This window comes from Lichenostomus cassidix, chromosome 20 (assembly GCF_008360975.1).
Source record: "Lichenostomus cassidix isolate B80296 chromosome 20, HeHo_3.0, whole genome shotgun sequence".
In the NCBI taxonomy this organism is placed as follows: Eukaryota; Metazoa; Chordata; class Aves; order Passeriformes; family Meliphagidae; genus Lichenostomus; species Lichenostomus cassidix.
In genome coordinates this window covers 2,229,681-2,247,785 of record NC_139500.1, presented here as the reverse complement: position 1 = coordinate 2,247,785, position 18,105 = coordinate 2,229,681, and the positions used below count along the sequence as shown (strand labels likewise).

The window sequence follows — 18,105 nt, the reverse complement described above, 5'->3', positions numbered from 1 at the left end:
AAGAATTCTTGTTTTTCCCCGTTCATTCCAAGCCCTTTCCCCATAACTTCCACCCCCACTGCAGGGCAGTTTATTCCAGCACTGAATTTCCTGTATTTGCTGCAGCATGTGTTGGAATCGATTAACTGAGAGCAAAAACAAAAAAAGAAAATTACACCTTTATTAAAGGAAGGTGTAATTAACGACTTCAGATTAATTGAAAATGTTTGCAATTGAGCTCTGTTCTGATTAACTGCTTTCTCTCAGGCTCTGCAGCCTTGCAGGACGTGCAGCTCTCCAGGCAGAGAGGGGAAAACACCATCTCCCATCTCTGCAGAACCTTTGTGAAAGAAACCTATTTTCCCATCCTGAAATGTCCTGGGCCGCTATAATCACATTATAAAAAGAGTTCCTTGGGATTCTTTAATTGAAAATGAAAATTGCAGCTCCTCAGGGGCTGAGGACTGAGGGGGAATGGACAGATTTGATTCTGAGTGAATCAGTTCTGTTTTATTTGAACCAAATGGCTTCAGACAGCTGACAAAGAAACATGTTTCCCGTGATTTCTTCTCCCAGTTTAGTGAAAATTTTCCATCTTGTCATGCTGGACATGGAGCAGAATTGAGGGCACTGAAAGCCAATCTTTATTAAACATTTCTCCAGGAGATCTGGACTGAGCCCTGTTACATTATCAGCCTGTGTTAAACTAACACTCCTTCAAAGACTAGGACTTGCTTTTAATCACTCCAGATGATTAAACCCTGTTTATATTAGCATAGATTGACCTTCCACTTACTTTCCAGTGCCTCGAGGGATCTGGGAGAGTTCATCCCAATCCCTTCTCTCCCATCTCAGCTGCAGAGCTCTGGCAGTGGGGTTTGGCTGTGGGGTTTGGCTGTGGGGTTTGGCTGTGGGGTTTGCCAGAACCACCCCTGGCTCAGGGTGACCCACCTGCTCTGCCCTGACCTCCTCAACTTCCTCTCTTGCTTCTGTTAAAAGCTGTTTTTAGAGCAGCAGAGGAAGGAGAGCCGTCAGCAAAACCCAACGTTTTCAATTCCTGTCCCTTCTTGAAAACTCTCCCTTGCAGGTGATGCCTCAGAGCTTCTGATTTTCCCTTCTGCCTCTGCCTGGGGGAGAAGAAGAAATTTTAAAATATGAAGAGTTCACCTCCCAGCTGTGTCTCTTCAGAGCTTTCAGTCTCCAGACTGATTTTGACCTGGTTTTGTGATCTTGCAGAAGTCACCATGTGTTTTCCCTGTAGCTCCTGAGCAATTTTGGTCAGGAATTTCAGGAATGCCTTGCTGGCAATTCCCTCTTTTATCTCTAGGCTCTCTCCTCCAGTACAGGCAGCAAAGGAAAAATTTAAAATGCTGTTTATTTTTAGGGGAATGTTGTGCATTGAGCTGCAGGTGCCTCGTGCTCCCATCCAATATGCACAGCTTCGTGCTGGAGTTTGGAGATGTGTTAGAAATTGCTGCTGTGCATAAAAACCCACTGAGCACTGTGTTTGTGGCTCCTCAGGAAAACTTCCTTACATTTAGCATGGAATTTATTTGGGTAACTAATGTATATTGGGTGTTCAGACAGATCCAATGGAATAAATCCTAATAAACAGTAATAAATCATAATTGCAGTGTTCAGGGCTCAGTGATTCCAGGGAGTCACTGGAACATAAATATCAATTCAGGAAAAGCAAACAAACAACTTGGACATTTTTTTGTTTTTTCACAGAGCTGCCATGAGGAAGCAAAGCATCATTATTGTTTCTTTCAGTTCTCAGCATAAAAGGAAGTAACACTTAATAAAAGCCATTGGCTGCAAGGTTTCATAAGAGAGAGAGAGAGAGAGGCAGAGGGAAAGAACGAGCAGCATGCTGTGGAAAAGCAGGTGTGACTCCTGAACAAACTGCACTTTGCCACCCTGTAGGATTCTGATGAAACACACAGGATTTCCCCAGCCATGGATAACCCGAGAACACAAGAGAGTTTCTCACAGGTAAAGGCAGAAGGTGATGTGGTTTGGGTGGAAGTGTGCAGAGCTGGAGGTGGTTTGTCAGAAGGTGGGGATGGTTTGAGCTCCACTGGCAGGAATTTGCAGTTGTTTGGTGTAATGGGCTGTGATGGGAGATGAGCTCAGACTGCTCTCATCTATCAGACAGTGTTGGCAGGAGATGTGCAGGAGGTGATATTTTGCTGTGCTTTATTCTGGAGGAAGTTGAAATGTGTGAAGTTTTCCTTGCTACAAGGAGAGAAAATCAGTCTTCCTCTTGCCATGCTAGAGAGGATTTATCCACACTATATCTTATCTGCATTAAAAATTTCCATAAGGTAATTGGAGGGGAGAAAAAGTGGTTTGTATTGTAGGCAAAAGCAGTCCTTGGATAATCCCACTGGAATCTGAGGTGATTGATATGCCAGAATTGAATATACATCAGCTGGCAGTGCTGTGGGTCTGTCAGAGCTCCTGCCACACACGGAGAGTTGTAGCTCTCTGCTTGTTCCAATATTTGCATGTTTGGAAACGAGTTACCTGGAGAATTGAGAGGTGCAAAGCTCCTCTCTGGCTGAGACAGCTGATGGGGCTGGCAGAGGGAAAGGAGCAATCAGGGAAGAGAGTGATTAGGGAAAAGAGCAATTAGAGAAAAGAATAATTGGGGAAAAGAAGGATTGTGTTGCACGTGGGTTGGGAAGGGTCTGAGTTCTCCTGGCTGGCACAGGGTGAGCTCTGGGGAGATCCAGCCCTGTTTGCATGGCTCCCCTTGCTCCTCAAAAATGAGAGATTTGCTGTTCCAGGCTCTGGAGAGCCCCAGAGCAATAAACCAGGGGGAAACCTATTTCCTGCTCCTTGGTTTGTCATGGGGAAGAGGGCAGGGCTGCCTGTGGTTCTCTGACCCAGCAGCCTCCTTCCCCTGTTTGGAGCAGCACAGGGGATCAAAGCCTGAATCCTGGAGCTTGGCAGACAATAATTGCTGCAGCAATTATTGATGATGAACTCACAGCTGCCATCCAGCAGGGAGGATGCTGAGGAGCTGGGATGTGTCAGGAGAAGCTGTTGGTGTCACAGGGGCTGGAAAGGCACAGCCCCAGCCTGGGAATGTCCTCCCTGTCTCTGCTGGGCTGTCATGGCTTGGCACAGACCCAGGCATGAGTGGCACCTCGTGGATCTCTGCTCCTCCCTGCCGTGCTGCTGGGGAGGTCAGGGCAGCCCAGATGTGGGAACAGCCAGATGTTTGCCACCAGCAAGGGTTTTACATGAGCGAGGAGCAGCAAACAGGAAACCAGGGCCAGCTGGTGCCACTTTGCACTGACTTTCACTCCCCCAGGCCTGCAGCGAAGCACAGAGCTCAGCTTGGACCAAAATATCCACCAAAAAAAAAAAAAGAGAGAGAGAGAGAAACGTGTGTTCAACTTTTTGTGAACTGCTTTTCAAAGCTGGCTCGGTGTCTTGCTGAGGCTTTTCATCTGAGCCTTTGAGAGCTGAGAAGATCATGGTGCAAGGTGGAATGGCTGTCAGACCTTTCCCTTTCCCACCCTGCTTCCCTTTAATCAACTCCTTTAAAGTGCTTTATCCCCATGGCTTTCCCCTACAATTTTCATTAGGCTTTTTCTTAAAGGCCACCTCTCTCAAGTGATTGATTTTTTCCCCCCCTTTTTTTTTTTTATGACTTCCCTGGTCTGTTCCAATGGAGCTTAAAGTGGATTTTCAGTGAATACTTACCGAGGGATCAATTCCATTTAAATAATGCGAGATGATTCCATATCCTGAGGAATCTGTCCCTGTTTGGAAAATCTTGTGTCTTTTATAGGCAAGTGTTGAGAACATGATTGATTGTGTGATTGATTTTTCCCCCTTTTTTTTTTTTATGATTGATTTTTCCCCCTTTTTTTTTTTATGACTTCCCTGGTCTGTTCCAAGGGAGCTTAAAGTGGATTTTCAGTGAATACTTACCGAGGGATCAATTCCATTTAAATAATGTCAGATGATTCCATTTCCTGAGGAATCTGTCCCTGTTTGGAAAATCTTGTGTCTTTTATAGGCAAGTGTTGAGAACATGACAAAACCATTTACACAAAATCTGCTGGAGTTCAGGAGGAGATGCATTAGGAGAAATAACCAATTTTTACCTCATTATTTTGCTAGGATGATTTATTAACAAACCAGAATCCTGGAGAAAGGAAAAGTCAGGTCAGAAATGTTACATAAACAGATGAATGCTCTTTTTTTTTTTTTTTTTTGGATAATTTCTTAGTCCATGTTGTGATGAGAACATAATGAAGGGTTTGTTCATTAAATGTTCCAGCTAATTAATGTGAAACTCGTGGAGCCCCTGCACCCTCAGTTAAACATGCATTAAATCAGTGCTGCATCCTCCCTGCTGCACTTCATACCTTTTGCTTAGCAGGTGTTAATGTGATTTAATAAACCTCCAGCATAATGAAATGAGTCTTGTTCAGCATTTAATAATTTTAGCAGCCCAGTTCTTGCTTGATAGGAATCTTTTTTTTTATAAGACACGAGGGCACAGGATGAGATTGTGAGCCTGTGAGCAGGAAGATGCTTGTTCTTCTCCAAAATAATTAGATGTCACTGTTAAGTAGCCCAGCAATCTTTGTTTCTTCACAAGATTAATCTGACTATCACATTAATAAGCAAATGTGATAATCCTTGATATTCCTCATCACTGTGGATTATTTTAATTCCTGCAGCTAAAGGCACAGAACGTTATTATTTTAGCAGCAAACTGAACTGCTCCTCTCTGAGCCACCTTTATTCTATTTCAGTCCATTTTTTTAGCTGAGCATTTAAATTACACCTCACTACACCAACAAATTGCTAGGTAGGTTCACTCCTAAGTGTTGTTTTGAAATCAAGTCTAATTTAAAATATTCAGAGCCCAGATTGCTGAGGCTGTTGGTTCTGCTAAAGCAGCACATGGTCCTTGAAAGAGGGATTTCCAGGGAGCATCTGTGCCTTGGAAACAAAACCTCGTAGGCTGGGTGGAATTTTCCAAAATATTGAAATCTCTGCTTGCCCCATTCCCCTGGGAAAGCAGTGAAATCACCTGTTCTGAGCTAAAGTGCAAAACAAGTGTGCAAAACGTGGCTCAGAGAAGGAGCAGCTGAGATGTGGCACAAAGCATTTCTTTAGTTATTCTGAAGGATGTTCAGTGCTGGGAGATTCCTGAGTTTTCCCTGGATGGCTCAGTGTCATCCTGACTGTTTCCCAAGCATCTCAGCAGGACCTCTTTGGCTGTAATTTATCTTGTATTTCCTCTTTTCCTTCCCTTTTGGCAGCAGGTATTTGTGAACCTCCTGCCTGCCTCACCTTTCTCCAGGTCTGAAATCCCAACCCTCCCTCTCTTCCCTCATAAATCCCATTTTTCCAGAGCTCTGATTACCCTCATTGTCCTGCCATGCTCTCCTCCAACCCTTTTCTGGAAAACTTCCCCCTTATTCCAGCAGAATCCTCTGTCACTGCTGAGCTCTCTGTGTTCTGCTGCTGCCTGGAGTCTCCCAGAGGGAAATTCCCTTTTATTGCAATGTTGGGAACTCGTGTCACTTTGCAAGCTGCTCCAACTTCTGGGCTTTTTCTGCAAAAAAATCTGTTCTTCAGCCTTGCTTGTGAAGCTGGCAGCTCCTGCTGAACATCCAGATTTTATTTTTTTCCCCCCCTTTCTTGCTGAATTATAGATTGTTGCTGCTCTCCTTCGTCGAGGTTGTTTGGAATTGGAATCCACGTCACAGTTCTTTCCACAAAATCTGTAAATTTAATGATCTCCAGTCCTTCAGCAGGTCACTGATGGAACAGTGAATACACAGATAAAGTCAGTCTCCCGTGCAAGCAGCAATACTCAGTTTATCTTTGGAATTTCCGCAGTGAAACTCCAGGAATTACTTTCTAATTTTCATTTCTGGATGGATTCTCAGAGCTGCTGGAGCAGGAGAGTCCATGCTGGTCTGTGGAGTGGTGATTGAGGGAAAATCTAAACGGTTTGCCTCATGTGACACCTGGAAAATGTCATTTTTTTTCAAAGGGAATCTTAAGAAATGTTAAGGCTTAGAGATTCCTCAATATGGTGATATTTTCAATGCTGAAAATAGGTAAAATTATTCGTATATGGCTGTGCTGTGGACGTGTCACTGAGCACCAGTTTATATCTTCGTATTTTTGAGACTAGTTCTTTGAGATTTTTGATCTTGTTATAATCAATCCCTCCATACCTTTACACCAGTGAGAAATAAATTACAATAAAATATCTTTGGCCTCCTCCAGCTCCTCCTGGAAGTGGCAGAATTCCCAGGGTTTTCAAGGAAATCAAGCTGGTGCTTGATGAATACCTTCTGCTTTGAATAAATGTTGACAGATACTATTCAGCCAGATATGGATCTGAAAAAAAAAATAATGCAAAACATTATTACAGATGGGTAATTTATTTGATGAATAGCAGCTCTGGCTGACAAATAATATTAGTTTGTCTCTAGGCCTGGCTACATGAGATGGCATTGCCACATAAAAATATCCCATCTGTCACCTGCATTGATATTTCATGGAAATTAAAGGTGAAGGTTCCCCAGTCCTGGGAGAAAACCACTCCCCTGGAAATATCTGGGAGCACTCAGTACCTTTTGGGCCAAATTCCAACCTGGTGAAAGGGAATTAATTAGGAGATGGAAGTTGATCACACCAAGCTGGGGCTTTAAGGAAAATCCAGATTGTGTCTGTTAAGGCAATCCAGATTGAAATCACTCAAGTTACACATTCCACGTGCAGGCAGGGTGAAGTCCACTCAGATTTATGTCCCTAAATTAATGAGAATTCTGTAAAAACATGTGTAGCTCTGACCTGTCCCTTTCCTCTTGGGCTGAGCCTCCTTTTCCTTGCAGCACTGCCCTGGCAGTGCCAGAGGGAGATGCTGCTGGCAGGGCAGAGGATTTGGGACAAACCCTCTCAGAATTTGGGACAAACCCCCTCAGGATTTGGGACAAACCCTCTCAGGATTTGGGACAAACCCTCTCAGGATTTGGGACAAACCCTCTCAGAACCCTTCCCTCCTGGGCTCTGCCCATGCAGGAGCTGCTGCACCTCCTGAGCAGATGAGGATGTTCAATGTTCAATCAGGACAAGTGCCAGGAATGCTCAACAGCGAAAATCTTGGCTGGAATGGAATCCAATGCTCCTCTCTGGCACAGGGAGCAGGATTTCTGGGTGAGCAGGATTTCTGGGTGAGCAGGATTTGTGGGTGAGCAGGCTTTGTGGGCGCAGGAGGTGATGGAGCTGTCACCTCCCAGGTGGCCCTGAAATGATGTCTCACTGAGCTGTGCTGGGCTTGGTGACACTGTGGTGACACTGTGTGCAGGGCTGTGGGGCCACCTTCCTGCTGGGTGTCTCCATGGCTGCACATTCACACTTTCCAGGGGCATTTCTGCATTAAATTAGTGTTATATTATTGGGATCCAGGTGGGATGGGCCAAGGAATGAGAACAAGCTAAGCAGAACCCCAAATTCCTCTGCAGACAGTGCAGGGAAAGGGTTTTCAGGTGACAGGACAGGTCTGAATTGTCCCCTGGAGAAGCCCAGGGGTCTCAGGTGGCTGCACAGGACTCAGAGCCATCCTTTGACCCTCTGGGGGTGTGAAACAGGATTTATTTGGAGGTGAGAGCCAGAGGAGCACATTTGGTGTTTTATCCTTGAGCAATCCTCCACATCCCTTGTTCCTCCCCCTGCCCTGCTCAAGAACAATTTGGGTGATGTGGCTTTAACCCCTTTATCCTCACTGGATCTTGGAAAGTCTGGAATCATTCCAGAATATTTCCCCAGCATGAGGAAAACCCTCTGTGGGTCCTTGGGGGGCTCCTGTGGGGCTGTGCTGGGAGATGGAGAGAGAAGGCTCAGCTGCCCAAAACAAGCCAGAAATCTCCTCTCTCCCCACTCAACACATTTCCCTCCAGGCCAGAAATGTGCAAAGCTCACCTCTCCTCCCAGGGAATATCTGGAGCCACACACTCTTCCTGCAATTGTGAATTCTTTCAAGTCCCTTGTGTGGCTCGACTGAGTTTGGGGTGGGTGGTGAAAGTTTAATTAATGTTTTCAACAAGCTGTTGACCCTGGCAGGTGGCTGAGTGCATTATTAACACAATCTCGTGGATTTCCCTAATGTGCCTGCTGTATAATAGAAGAATTGAATTTTTTTTCTGAGTTTTGTTACCCAGTCTGGTATAAAAAAACATTTAGTTTTGTTGCTCCAGTCGCATTTTGTTAGGCAGTATAACACAGGCTGGCTAAGTGGCATTTTGGGGGATAATATGACAAATTTTGTTTCTTTTTGAGAAAAATAGGACCAAAACAAACACATGACAGAATTTCTGTCATGCTGAGAGAAAAGACCAATAGATACAAACTGATAAAGGTCAGGGTTTGATCCTGGAGTCTTGTTTGCCAGTAAAAACACCATGAAAACATGAGATTGTCAACAGCCTAAGTGAGCCAGACAGGCTTCTGACAAATAATTCTGACAGTTCTCATGGGCTGAAAAATGCCTTTTTTGCCTCTCTTGCCTTTGGAAATGTTTCCCTCCTGCTTACAGATGTGCAGAGGGTTGAGAGAGGTGTAAAACAACAGGGGGCTGTTGGAAATAACCTTTTCTAAAGGTTAAATAATGATATTAAAAGATATAAATAAATATATAAATAAAAATAATAATAATAAGTAGATAAGAAATAATAATAATAAACATATAACTATATAAATAAATATATAAATAAAAATAAATAATAAATAAAAATAAATAATAAATAAAAATAAAAGAGAGGTTTTGTGTGCTCCTTGGGGAGTGGAGTCTGTCAGGGTCTGACTTCCTAACAAACCTTCCTGAGTTTAAACACACAGAATGATTTGTTTCTCTTCTGTAAACGTTTTTCCCCTCATCCATTATTAAGCAATTGAAGATGTTCCCTGTTGCTTTCACGTCTTGGGCAGAAATTCATTTGAGTCCAAAGGAGACTTTGGTGAAGGTAAGGAGAAGGAAGAGTTGAATATGGAGTTGAATGCCTTCCTTTCTGCACTTAAAAACATAAAAAAATTTTAAAAAATTAAATTTTAAAAAATGAAATTTTTCCCCTCCAAAGGCTGTGGCAATGCCTTTCCTGCCCTGTGACAGCTGCAGCTCTCCATCCCTGCTAATTCCCCTTTTTTTTTTTTCTTTTTCCTTCTTTTTTTCTTCTTTTTTCTTCTTTTCTCTTCTTTCTTTCTGCTCGATTCCTGTTTGCCATTGCAGTCCCACCTGCCGCACTCAGAACTGACAGAAATTCGGGTGTGAGTTTATTAGCAGCTCAACCTCCTGTTTGGGTAGAAAAAAGGGGAAGTGCAGAGCTGGTTTTTCACGTGCTTCACTAATTCCCCGTGGCAGCTGCACCTCCTCACTCCAGCAACAATTTACCTTCTCTTCGCCCTGAAAATTTCCAATGCTCCTGATTTGTCTTTCATGTTGTCTTGCATGCAGGACTTCACACTCAGGGTAAGACAGACCTGTGAAAAATGGATGTTTTCACTTCTCGCCAGGGTTTCTGACAGGGAAAGGTTTCCCCCTGGCAGTTCTGTCTCCAGGTATTTCCACCACATCTTCCACAGTTGTAAAAACCCCTGTGGGTTTGATATCCTGTGGACTTTCAGCAGGTTTCAAAGGGAGATTTTATTGGCTGGGCAGGTGGTCAGTAGGGCATCAAATATGAATGATATTGGAATTTCATGGCAGCTCCCGTGGTTGTTGTGAGCACTCTGCATCCTCCATAGCCAGGTGAAAAACCAGTCTCTAAAAACATTTGATTGACTTTCTTTTTTTTTTATTTTATTTTTTTTTTGTCCTAGTTAAGCCAGGAAAAAATCCTCAAAATTATGAACATGGTGAAAAACAAAGAAGTGAGCATTGAGGGAGCTCTGCACTTGGCACAGAGGGAGGTGTGTGCTGAAAAGGTGAGGCAACTCCTTTGATCTGTTCTGTGAGATGCTCAGATATCTGAGGATATTCTGGAGAGAGAGAGAGCCCTGCTGAGGTGAGCAGCATCTCTGGATTGCTTCAGGGATGGAAAAACTCAAACATCCCCAGTTTGTAAGCAGACAGGACAGGGAGGAAGGGCTGGTGGAATTCCCACCCAGCAGAGATGTCTCATCTCTGAGATGTTCAGCTGAATCCATGGAGTGCTGCCTGGGATTGAGCTGAGCTGAACAGAAACTTTGTGCTCCACTGCTTTGTGTATGAATTTAAAAATTCTGGTTTACAATAACCCATCCAGAATAAAATTCCATCCTCCTTACACTGGCAGGTTTAGAACTGTGGGCATAAAACCAAGTTGCAAGTTCCATCTATCTCCACGTGGAATTCCTCTGCAAAACCTCCAGTGCTGTTTCTGTTCCCAGAGAGAGATTTCCCCTGAGAACAGCAGGATTTTTTGGCCAAACATTATCCTGGTGTTGGATGTGCTGCTGATTTCTGTTCTGTTTTCCAGGATTTGTTAACTGGCTCACAATTTAACTTCATTATCTACAAATACAAACACTACCGCTGGCAGAAACGGATTTTGCAGGTAACTTGGAAAATTCTCACTTTTGGTGCAGCACGTAAAAATATATTAAAACAAACTTGTGTCAACAGCACCTGATGGGGATTTCCTGGTTCCATGAAGTCAGGGATAAAGTTTTCATATTTTTTTCTGGGATTTTAATAAAATTTCTTGTCGTTTGGACAAAAATTGATAATGAGCAAGTCCAAATGAGTAAGCTAGAGGGTGGTTTTTGCTACAATTTAACTATGCAGATATAATCTCCTTATTTCCATCAATATCCACTAGTTTTTTTTTTTTTTTTAATTAAAAGATCATTTGGTTAGACATAACGTGAAAAAAATGAAGAGAGGTGTAGCAGATGTGGAGGTTATCAGCCTGGGAATCTGGAATAGCTCTATTTCAGTTCTCTAATCACCAGCAGCCTTCAAAAGTCAGAGATAATCAGGAGAAAGGTTCTGCTTTGGAGCTTTCCTGCTAGAAACAGGACGGAGGGAAAGACCACATTTGGGGTGTGATCTGCACGAACAAGTTTTGAACTCAGAAATGTTCTAAACACCTTCCCTGCATTGCTGGGGTGAGGATTGAAGGAGTGAGGAACTCAATCCCTGCCCAGGTGGTTCTGCCATTCGTTTGTGCTGAAGGGGAACTTTCTGCACTAGGTTTGGTGAGATGAGGAGAATTTAAAAAGAAGCAATGATTCAGTGTGATGAGAAATTGATGCTTATTCATCAAAGGAGACATGTGAGAACACAGCTTATGAAGAATATATGTTTGTTTGGTCACTAAAACATTGAGTAGTATTTTTGTCATGGAATGGAATTTAAAAATTCTGTTTATTCTATTATTTTATCTAAACACCTTCACATGGTGACATTGGGATGCTGCATTTGCCTTCTAACAATGAATAGTGATGGCCTCAGTTAATGCAGAATTTTCCATTCCAGCTCGATTTCAACACCAGGACCATCTTTAACATCGAGAAGGGGATCATCAAGAAGCAGTTCCCTTTCTCCCAGGTGAAAGGCTGCGAGGACTCGGACAGGAGGCGTTTCAGCATCGCCTTCCACGGGCGGCAGGACTACGAGCTGGAGGCTGTGTCCCTGCAGGACAAGAGGAAGGTCAGCTTGTCCCCTGTCCCTGGCAGGCTGGGGATGGCAGGGTGGTGGCACCCAGCAGGTCCCAGCGTGGCTGAGCGTTGTGCAGGCACAAGGATGGCTTCATTCCGTGGGTGTTTGGGGATGGAGAAATGGGAATGTGAGCTCAGGATGGAGTTTGGCCTCGGGATTTTGGCACAGTTCATGGGGAGGTAAAGCCAGCTTGAGATGTGGTGTCCAAGTGGGGACAGTTCTGCAGCTCCACCTTGGGTAGAACTGCTCTGGCAGTGTGTGAAAACGAACAAACAAAATGGGGATGTGCACAGCTGAGTCCAAATTGGAATTTTCTAAGCGCTTTTTCTTCTCTGAATAAGATATTTGTTAAAATGCTCGATTTTAAGGGTGAATGAGGATCATCCTCATGCTGAGAGAAGAGCCATTGGTTCATCTTTGAGCATTGCCTGAGATTTTTGGCTGAATCAATCGAGTGCTGCTTGGGCTTGAGCTGAGCTCAACAGAGACTTTGTGCTAGACTGCTTTGTATGTGAATGAAAAAGTTCTGGTTTACAGCAACCCCTCCAGAATAAAATTCTGTTCTCCTTACACTGAGAGCTTTAGAACTGTGGGCATAAAACCAAATTGCAATTAAGTAGTTTTGCACCACAGACAGACCTGATTTATTTTATGTTGATTTATTTTACCCATTTGGCTGTGGCTTATGGTGTCGTCTGTCCTCTTTGTACTTGTAAAATCCAACTATTGATGTCTTACTGATGGGAACTAACATGGCAAGTGTTCCTTCTCTGCTGCCACTTTTTATCTAGATAATCTACCTTCTGAGCAGAGTCCTCCAGAGCAACTCTTACAAGAGAGCAGCAGAGTCCTGCTCTGGCAGAGCTGCAGAGTGTGATGTGATCCACGAAGGGCTGCTGGACTGGCAGCAGAACTCCTCAGCCTCCTCTGAATGGGTGAAGTACGAGCTCTGGGATTTGTTAACATTTCTGATGGATGCATTCCGATTTCTTTGAGCTGATACTAAGTTCGTTATTGACTTTCTTATTGAAGTGTAAAGGTTGATGGCCAATCTGGATGAGATGAGAGCACTGCAGTGAGCTGTCAGTGCAGTGAGACCCAAAAACCCAAAGCTGTGGTGTGATCTGGAGCTGCTGTGAGCATTGGCATCACAAAGCTGTGATGCTGATGATGCTCAGGAAAATTTTAATGCTGGAACTTGGTTTTTCTCATTAATTTTCCCTCCATTCTCAGGAATGCAATGGTTTTCCATGGTTTGCTCCTCATTCTGCAGACAAACCACTCCTCCCTGGGACAGCTCCTAAAATACCTGGAAATTGCTTTTACCATCACAGGGGAGAAAGAGAGAGGAAAAGGAGTTCTGTCTAGCAAAAGCTAATGAAAAGAGAATTCACATTGTAATTATCTGCCCAGGGCAATTATCTCCAAAGCCTTCCCAGTTCACAGAAGATGATTTTAATTGTTTTTAAAAGGCTACCACTGTATGTCTTGTAAGCACTATCCTCAAGTGTGTCTGGGATTTGTTACCTTGCAACACTGAACGGGTTTGTTAACAAACAAAAATTGATTTTTGTTTATCTCGTGAAGCAAAGCCTATGTTGTTTTCTTCTTGATATTAATCCTCTCCCTTTCTCCTTTATTTTTGGCCAAGTAAGTGATGGTGGAAACATCTGGAGATCCGATTAAACCATAAGTCCCTGCCTTGAAGAAAGGAGAGATCAATAGAACTGCCAGCTCCATTAAACAATTCTTATCACTGTGACTGTTTGGGTGGGAAGAGATGCAGTTTATATTTTATGTTTAATTCGTTCTGGAGCAGCTGAACTTATTTAAATTCCTCACAGAGCATCTTAATCAACCAGCCACACCTCGAGGAGAGAGCAGAGGTTTGATAGAACTGTCAGGATGATAAAGAAAGGCAGAAACCCTCCAGAAAAATGAGGAGGCAAATGCTTAAATAAGAATAAAACCCACATACAGTAAAGCCCAACCTGACAGGGCAGAATTGCAGAGGAGAGGCTGGAGCAGAGGATTCTGCTGGAGTGGAAGCTCTGTGTGGACAGACAATTTCTTCCAGGGTTAATTATAATTTAAAGAGGTTTTCCCCAAATTTCAGCTTCCATGGAGTAACAGGATTTCCAGGAGAGAGGGATATTGGGGTAATGGATTGGGAGCTCAGTTTGGTTGTTTGTTTAGAGCTTGCTGGAGTGAAACCTGGAAGACACAGAAACTCTGAAATCTTGTCACATCAGGCACTGTTCAGTCACACAGTGGATTCCTTTAAAAGCTCAGAGTCCAAAGGATCCACTATCTAAAAAAACGAGGAATAAATGGAGTGGGAGGGACAGAGCTTGGCTAGAATATTATCAGGAGTTGGGTGATTTTTAATTGCTGGTCAGGTTTTAGCTGTAGCTCTCGCTGGGCATGGCAGGCTGATTAGATTTTGTGTCACACTTTATTTCAGTGTCAGATGAGAAGAAGAAACTCTCAAATAAGAACATCTCAGAGATTCCATGCTTTACTATTGATATTTTGGGCTGTTCCATGGGGGATTTATTGCCATTAGGAAGTCAATACTTTTCCAAGCTTTCCCCAGGGCCAGGCTGTGTGAATGAGGAGTCAAAGAGGGATGTTCTGTGTCTCCATCCATCCCTTCCCTTGTCCTGCAGGTGCTTGGCTCAGCTGCGGGAAGGAGAGCTGGCTCTGCACTGCCTGGGGCTGGGGGGAAGGAGCCACCCTGCCGAGCCTGCAGGAGCCACCATTCCCCTGGCAGCTGGCAGTGTGGGTGTCAGCAGGGACACTGGGGGCTCCAGCTTCTCCCTGCAGACCTCAGAGCACCATTACTTGTGAGTACAATTGGTAATTCATGATGTGTTAAAGCACAGCTACTATGGACAGAGGGCATCAGTGTTCCAGAGCAAAATAACAACACTGAGAAATGGAGAAATGAGGCCACCAGAATTACACCAATTACACAGATCACTCCTCCCACTGCTCTGCAGAGATCTGGGGAGGATTTTCGGGAGGAATCCCGAGTGGAACTAAGCTGACACATTGAAATCCTGTCCCCAGCAGCAGTGGAGGTGTCGTGTCAGGAGCCAGGGGGAGATCCTGGTCCAGCTGCTGGGCCAGATGTGAGTGCCTGGGCAGCACTCCGGGCTGGGGTGGCACTCTGCTCCCTGCCCAGGGTGGGCAGCACTCCAGGCTGGGGTGGCACTCTGCTCCCTGCCCAGGGTGGGCAGCAGGGACAGCGAGGGGCTGCAGAGTCACACACAGCCAAACCTCACCTCTCCAGCCTCAAACACACCAACAACTAACTCTGGGAAGGTCAGAGCAGCAGCACTGACCAGTGCAGCTGCTGAACATCACTCTGCTCCCATCAGGAGTAGCTGGGGCTGGGCTGGGCAGGAGTTATCCACATTCCTGCTGGTTTTAGTTTCCATCCTTCCCTTGCAGGTTCCGGATACCCCTGACAGTGCAGAACAGCAGGCCAGGGGCTGCTGGCAAGCTGCAGGAGGAGTGGGTGTCTCTGCTGGAAAGGCACTGCCAGCTGGGCCACACTGCCACCCTGCCCCAGGAGGGCTCAGGAGGATGCAGCAGCCCCGAAGCTGATTATGAGGAATTTACTGTGCCTGTGAACGAGGAGAAAGAGGACACTCCCTGCCTGGGTGGGAGTTCTGCAAGGAGCAGCCTGAGCAAGCCTTGGATCCCCTTGGCACAGCCTGAGGAGGGAGAGGCAACCCCAGCTGTGCCAGCTGTGCCAGATGTGCCAGCTGTGCCAGCCCTGCCAGCTCCCAGCTGCAGGGCAGAGGCTCCCCCAGCCCCCCCTGCCCTCCCCCAGCCCTGCAGCCCCTCCCCAGCAGCCAAGAGAACCAAAGCCTTTCACTGGGATGTTGTTCCTTGTGACAAGGTGAGCATGAACCCCACGGGAGCTGGGAAAGGAAAAACCTAAATACCTTCCCTGTATTCCATAAAAATAGATGGAATATGCAGTTATAAAATCCAGCTGTGCCACCAAACGGCCTGGCTGCCCTTCCTGTGCTTGGATGGAACAAAAGGCCTCTGTTCTCCTGGCTCTCTGTTTACCCTGTGTCCCTGCTGTATTTTTAGATTCCCAAGTCGGTGTGGGGATGGTGTGACCCCTGCAAGAGGAAAATAGATGTTCCCAGGCTCTGTGAGCAGTTCCAGATCCAGGACACGGCAGTGCTTTTGGGCAGTGAGCCTGCAGTGAATCAGCACATCCTGCTGGACAGAAAAGTTGCACATAACTTCAGTGAGTGGATGAATGAGGGCTCTGTGCTCCTCTCTGCAGCCCTGGGCTGAGCTCTGCCTGCATTTTCTATTTGTGCTTTCTGCCATTCAGCAGGCAGTGACCAAGGTCGTGTATAAATCATCTTTTAATTCTCTTTATAAGAAAGGCAACCGTGGCTCAGTTCCTCCCAACGTGGTCCTTGATAATGCAGAGATGAAGCCTCAAGCTGCTTCTGTCCTACAAAACCTGGGGGTTGCACTGAGCTGGGATGCTGCAGCCTTGGGGCAGAAGTGTAAAATCACCCACCACACCTGGGTAATCCAGTTCAGCCTCTGCCTTCAAAGGCTGTCCGAATTCTCTGGGCTGCAAAGTCAACAGGAGCAGGTTGGGAGGCAGAAATTGGAGTTCTGGGCTGCTCTGGGGTCAAGAAATTCTCCTAGTGCCCTGTGAGAATGAGCAAACCCCATGGCCTGTGACAAATCAATACCTTCCCTAATCTCCATCAACATTGGGATTTCTGCTCTAAGGAGCTCATAGTGAGAATTCCTGGTCTCCCTGCTGAATTTGATGCTGAATTACAAGGACAGGGCCTTGATTATTAAGGAGGATAATAAATTATAATTAATAATAATAATTCAGGAGAATTATAATTAATAATTAAGGTGGGTTGGTGTGAGAAGCCTTTGGGGCAGCTCCAGCTCAGGACACAGCAATTCCTGTTTTTCCCTCAGGCTGTGAGCAGAATCCTCTTCCTGATCAGAATCTTTTGCTCTCCCATCTCAGGTGGGATTTTCCCAAAAGCTGAGCTAGAGCAGAGCTAATGAAGCAGCTCAATGCCCAGTCCTGCTCCTCCTAATCAAATATTGTAAAGGTCTTTCCATTCCTTTGATGACAAGCAGCAGATATTAGAGGAGCAGGAGTAATTGTTCTCCAGACATCACTCTGATTTTTGGTACAAAGATGCCTTTCCCAAAAATTTCTATAAGCTAGAGATGCTTTGAGAAGTGTTACACATGTAAAGAATTTGGGGCAGTTCATCGTGGAGTTTTAATGATTTCATCTTGATGAATATTAATGAGAAAAAAATGTGTTTTGGAGAGCGGGTAAAGTTTTAATTGGGCAATGTAAATGGAGATAACTTGGAATTATTGCATCCCTTGACTAACAATTTGAAGGGTTAAAAGGAAGAGTGATAGGAAAGTGCTGCTGCAGATAAAAGAACCTTGTAACAGCACTTTTATCTACTAAATCATTGCAGTCTCTTTGAGGAAATGTCTTTCTTTTGCTTTGCAAATAGCACCATTCTTCCTTTTGATTCTGTTCCTCTTACAACGTTTTTCACTGGGACATTCTACATCCATTTCTTAATCTCATCCTCATCAGCGAGAGTTTTGCCATATCCTTATTCTAATGAACATTACTTAGATCAGAAGTTAATTTGATCCTGAGAATTCTGATTAATCTTCCTGCAAGTGCTGCAAACCATGGTCCTTGAATTAATGAGTAAGAAGATGAAGCTCCAAAAATGCCAGTAGGTTAAAAATTCTGGAGAATTGGAGTGGAGTTGTGAGCAGCAGAGGAAAATGAGAGCCCTGGGAGATCTCCACACTGAATTCAAGACCATTGTATGGGAAAATACAAATAAAAGCTGAATTAGCTAATGGATTCTTGTTGGAAAAAATAAATTTCTGCCATACAGGGAGCAGATATCAATAAGAGACCAGAAAAACATCCTCAGATTTGTTTTTCTTTGACTACTGCTATGTAAATTGAACGAAAATACAAACACTGATTTATTGCCTTATAATAGCAGCTGCTAGATATCTTTTTCTGTTTGTTCTTTTTCTTTGCTTTCCTTTTAAAAATCTGCTAAGCACAGATGCGATATTTTGTTGATTTTCCTTCCCCTGACCATTTCCTTCTGAGTAATCAAAGAATCCTTTTTCTCCAGACATTTTCCTTAAAAGTTTCAGGATCAAACCGAGCGAGCTGAAGGAAAAACTGTACATCATCCACGAGGAGAGCGGTGGGCTCACAGATGAGCAGATCAGAGCGCTGAGAAGGTAATTTTTGGGGGGAATTGTTGGTTTCTGGGACCTTTTGGAGAAGGCAGAATCTCCTGCAAATAGTGGGAATTTCAGGAAAGTTGGTTTGGAGAGGAGGAAGGCAGACAAGTGTTAAAGGAGCT

At 44.5% G+C, this 18,105-nt stretch overlaps 1 protein-coding gene across 1 annotated transcript in view; it reads left to right on the top strand.

Annotated features, from left to right (window-relative positions):
• Nucleotides 1–1,826: 1,826 nt before the first annotated feature.
• The window catches only part of LOC146428528 (uncharacterized), a 28,650-nt gene continuing 12,371 nt past the window's right edge, over nucleotides 1,827–18,105 (top strand). Inside the window, exons 1-9 of the mRNA XM_085079105.1 lie at nucleotides 1,827–1,974; nucleotides 9,844–9,948; nucleotides 10,482–10,559; nucleotides 11,483–11,656; nucleotides 12,457–12,605; nucleotides 14,335–14,511; nucleotides 15,122–15,575; nucleotides 15,776–15,938; nucleotides 17,869–17,980. Coding sequence (XP_084935231.1) covers nucleotides 1,939–1,974; nucleotides 9,844–9,948; nucleotides 10,482–10,559; nucleotides 11,483–11,656; nucleotides 12,457–12,605; nucleotides 14,335–14,511; nucleotides 15,122–15,575; nucleotides 15,776–15,938; nucleotides 17,869–17,980 — 1,448 coding nt within the window. The 5' untranslated portion in view covers nucleotides 1,827–1,938. The remainder of the gene's footprint in view (nucleotides 1,975–9,843; nucleotides 9,949–10,481; nucleotides 10,560–11,482; nucleotides 11,657–12,456; nucleotides 12,606–14,334; nucleotides 14,512–15,121; nucleotides 15,576–15,775; nucleotides 15,939–17,868; nucleotides 17,981–18,105) is intronic.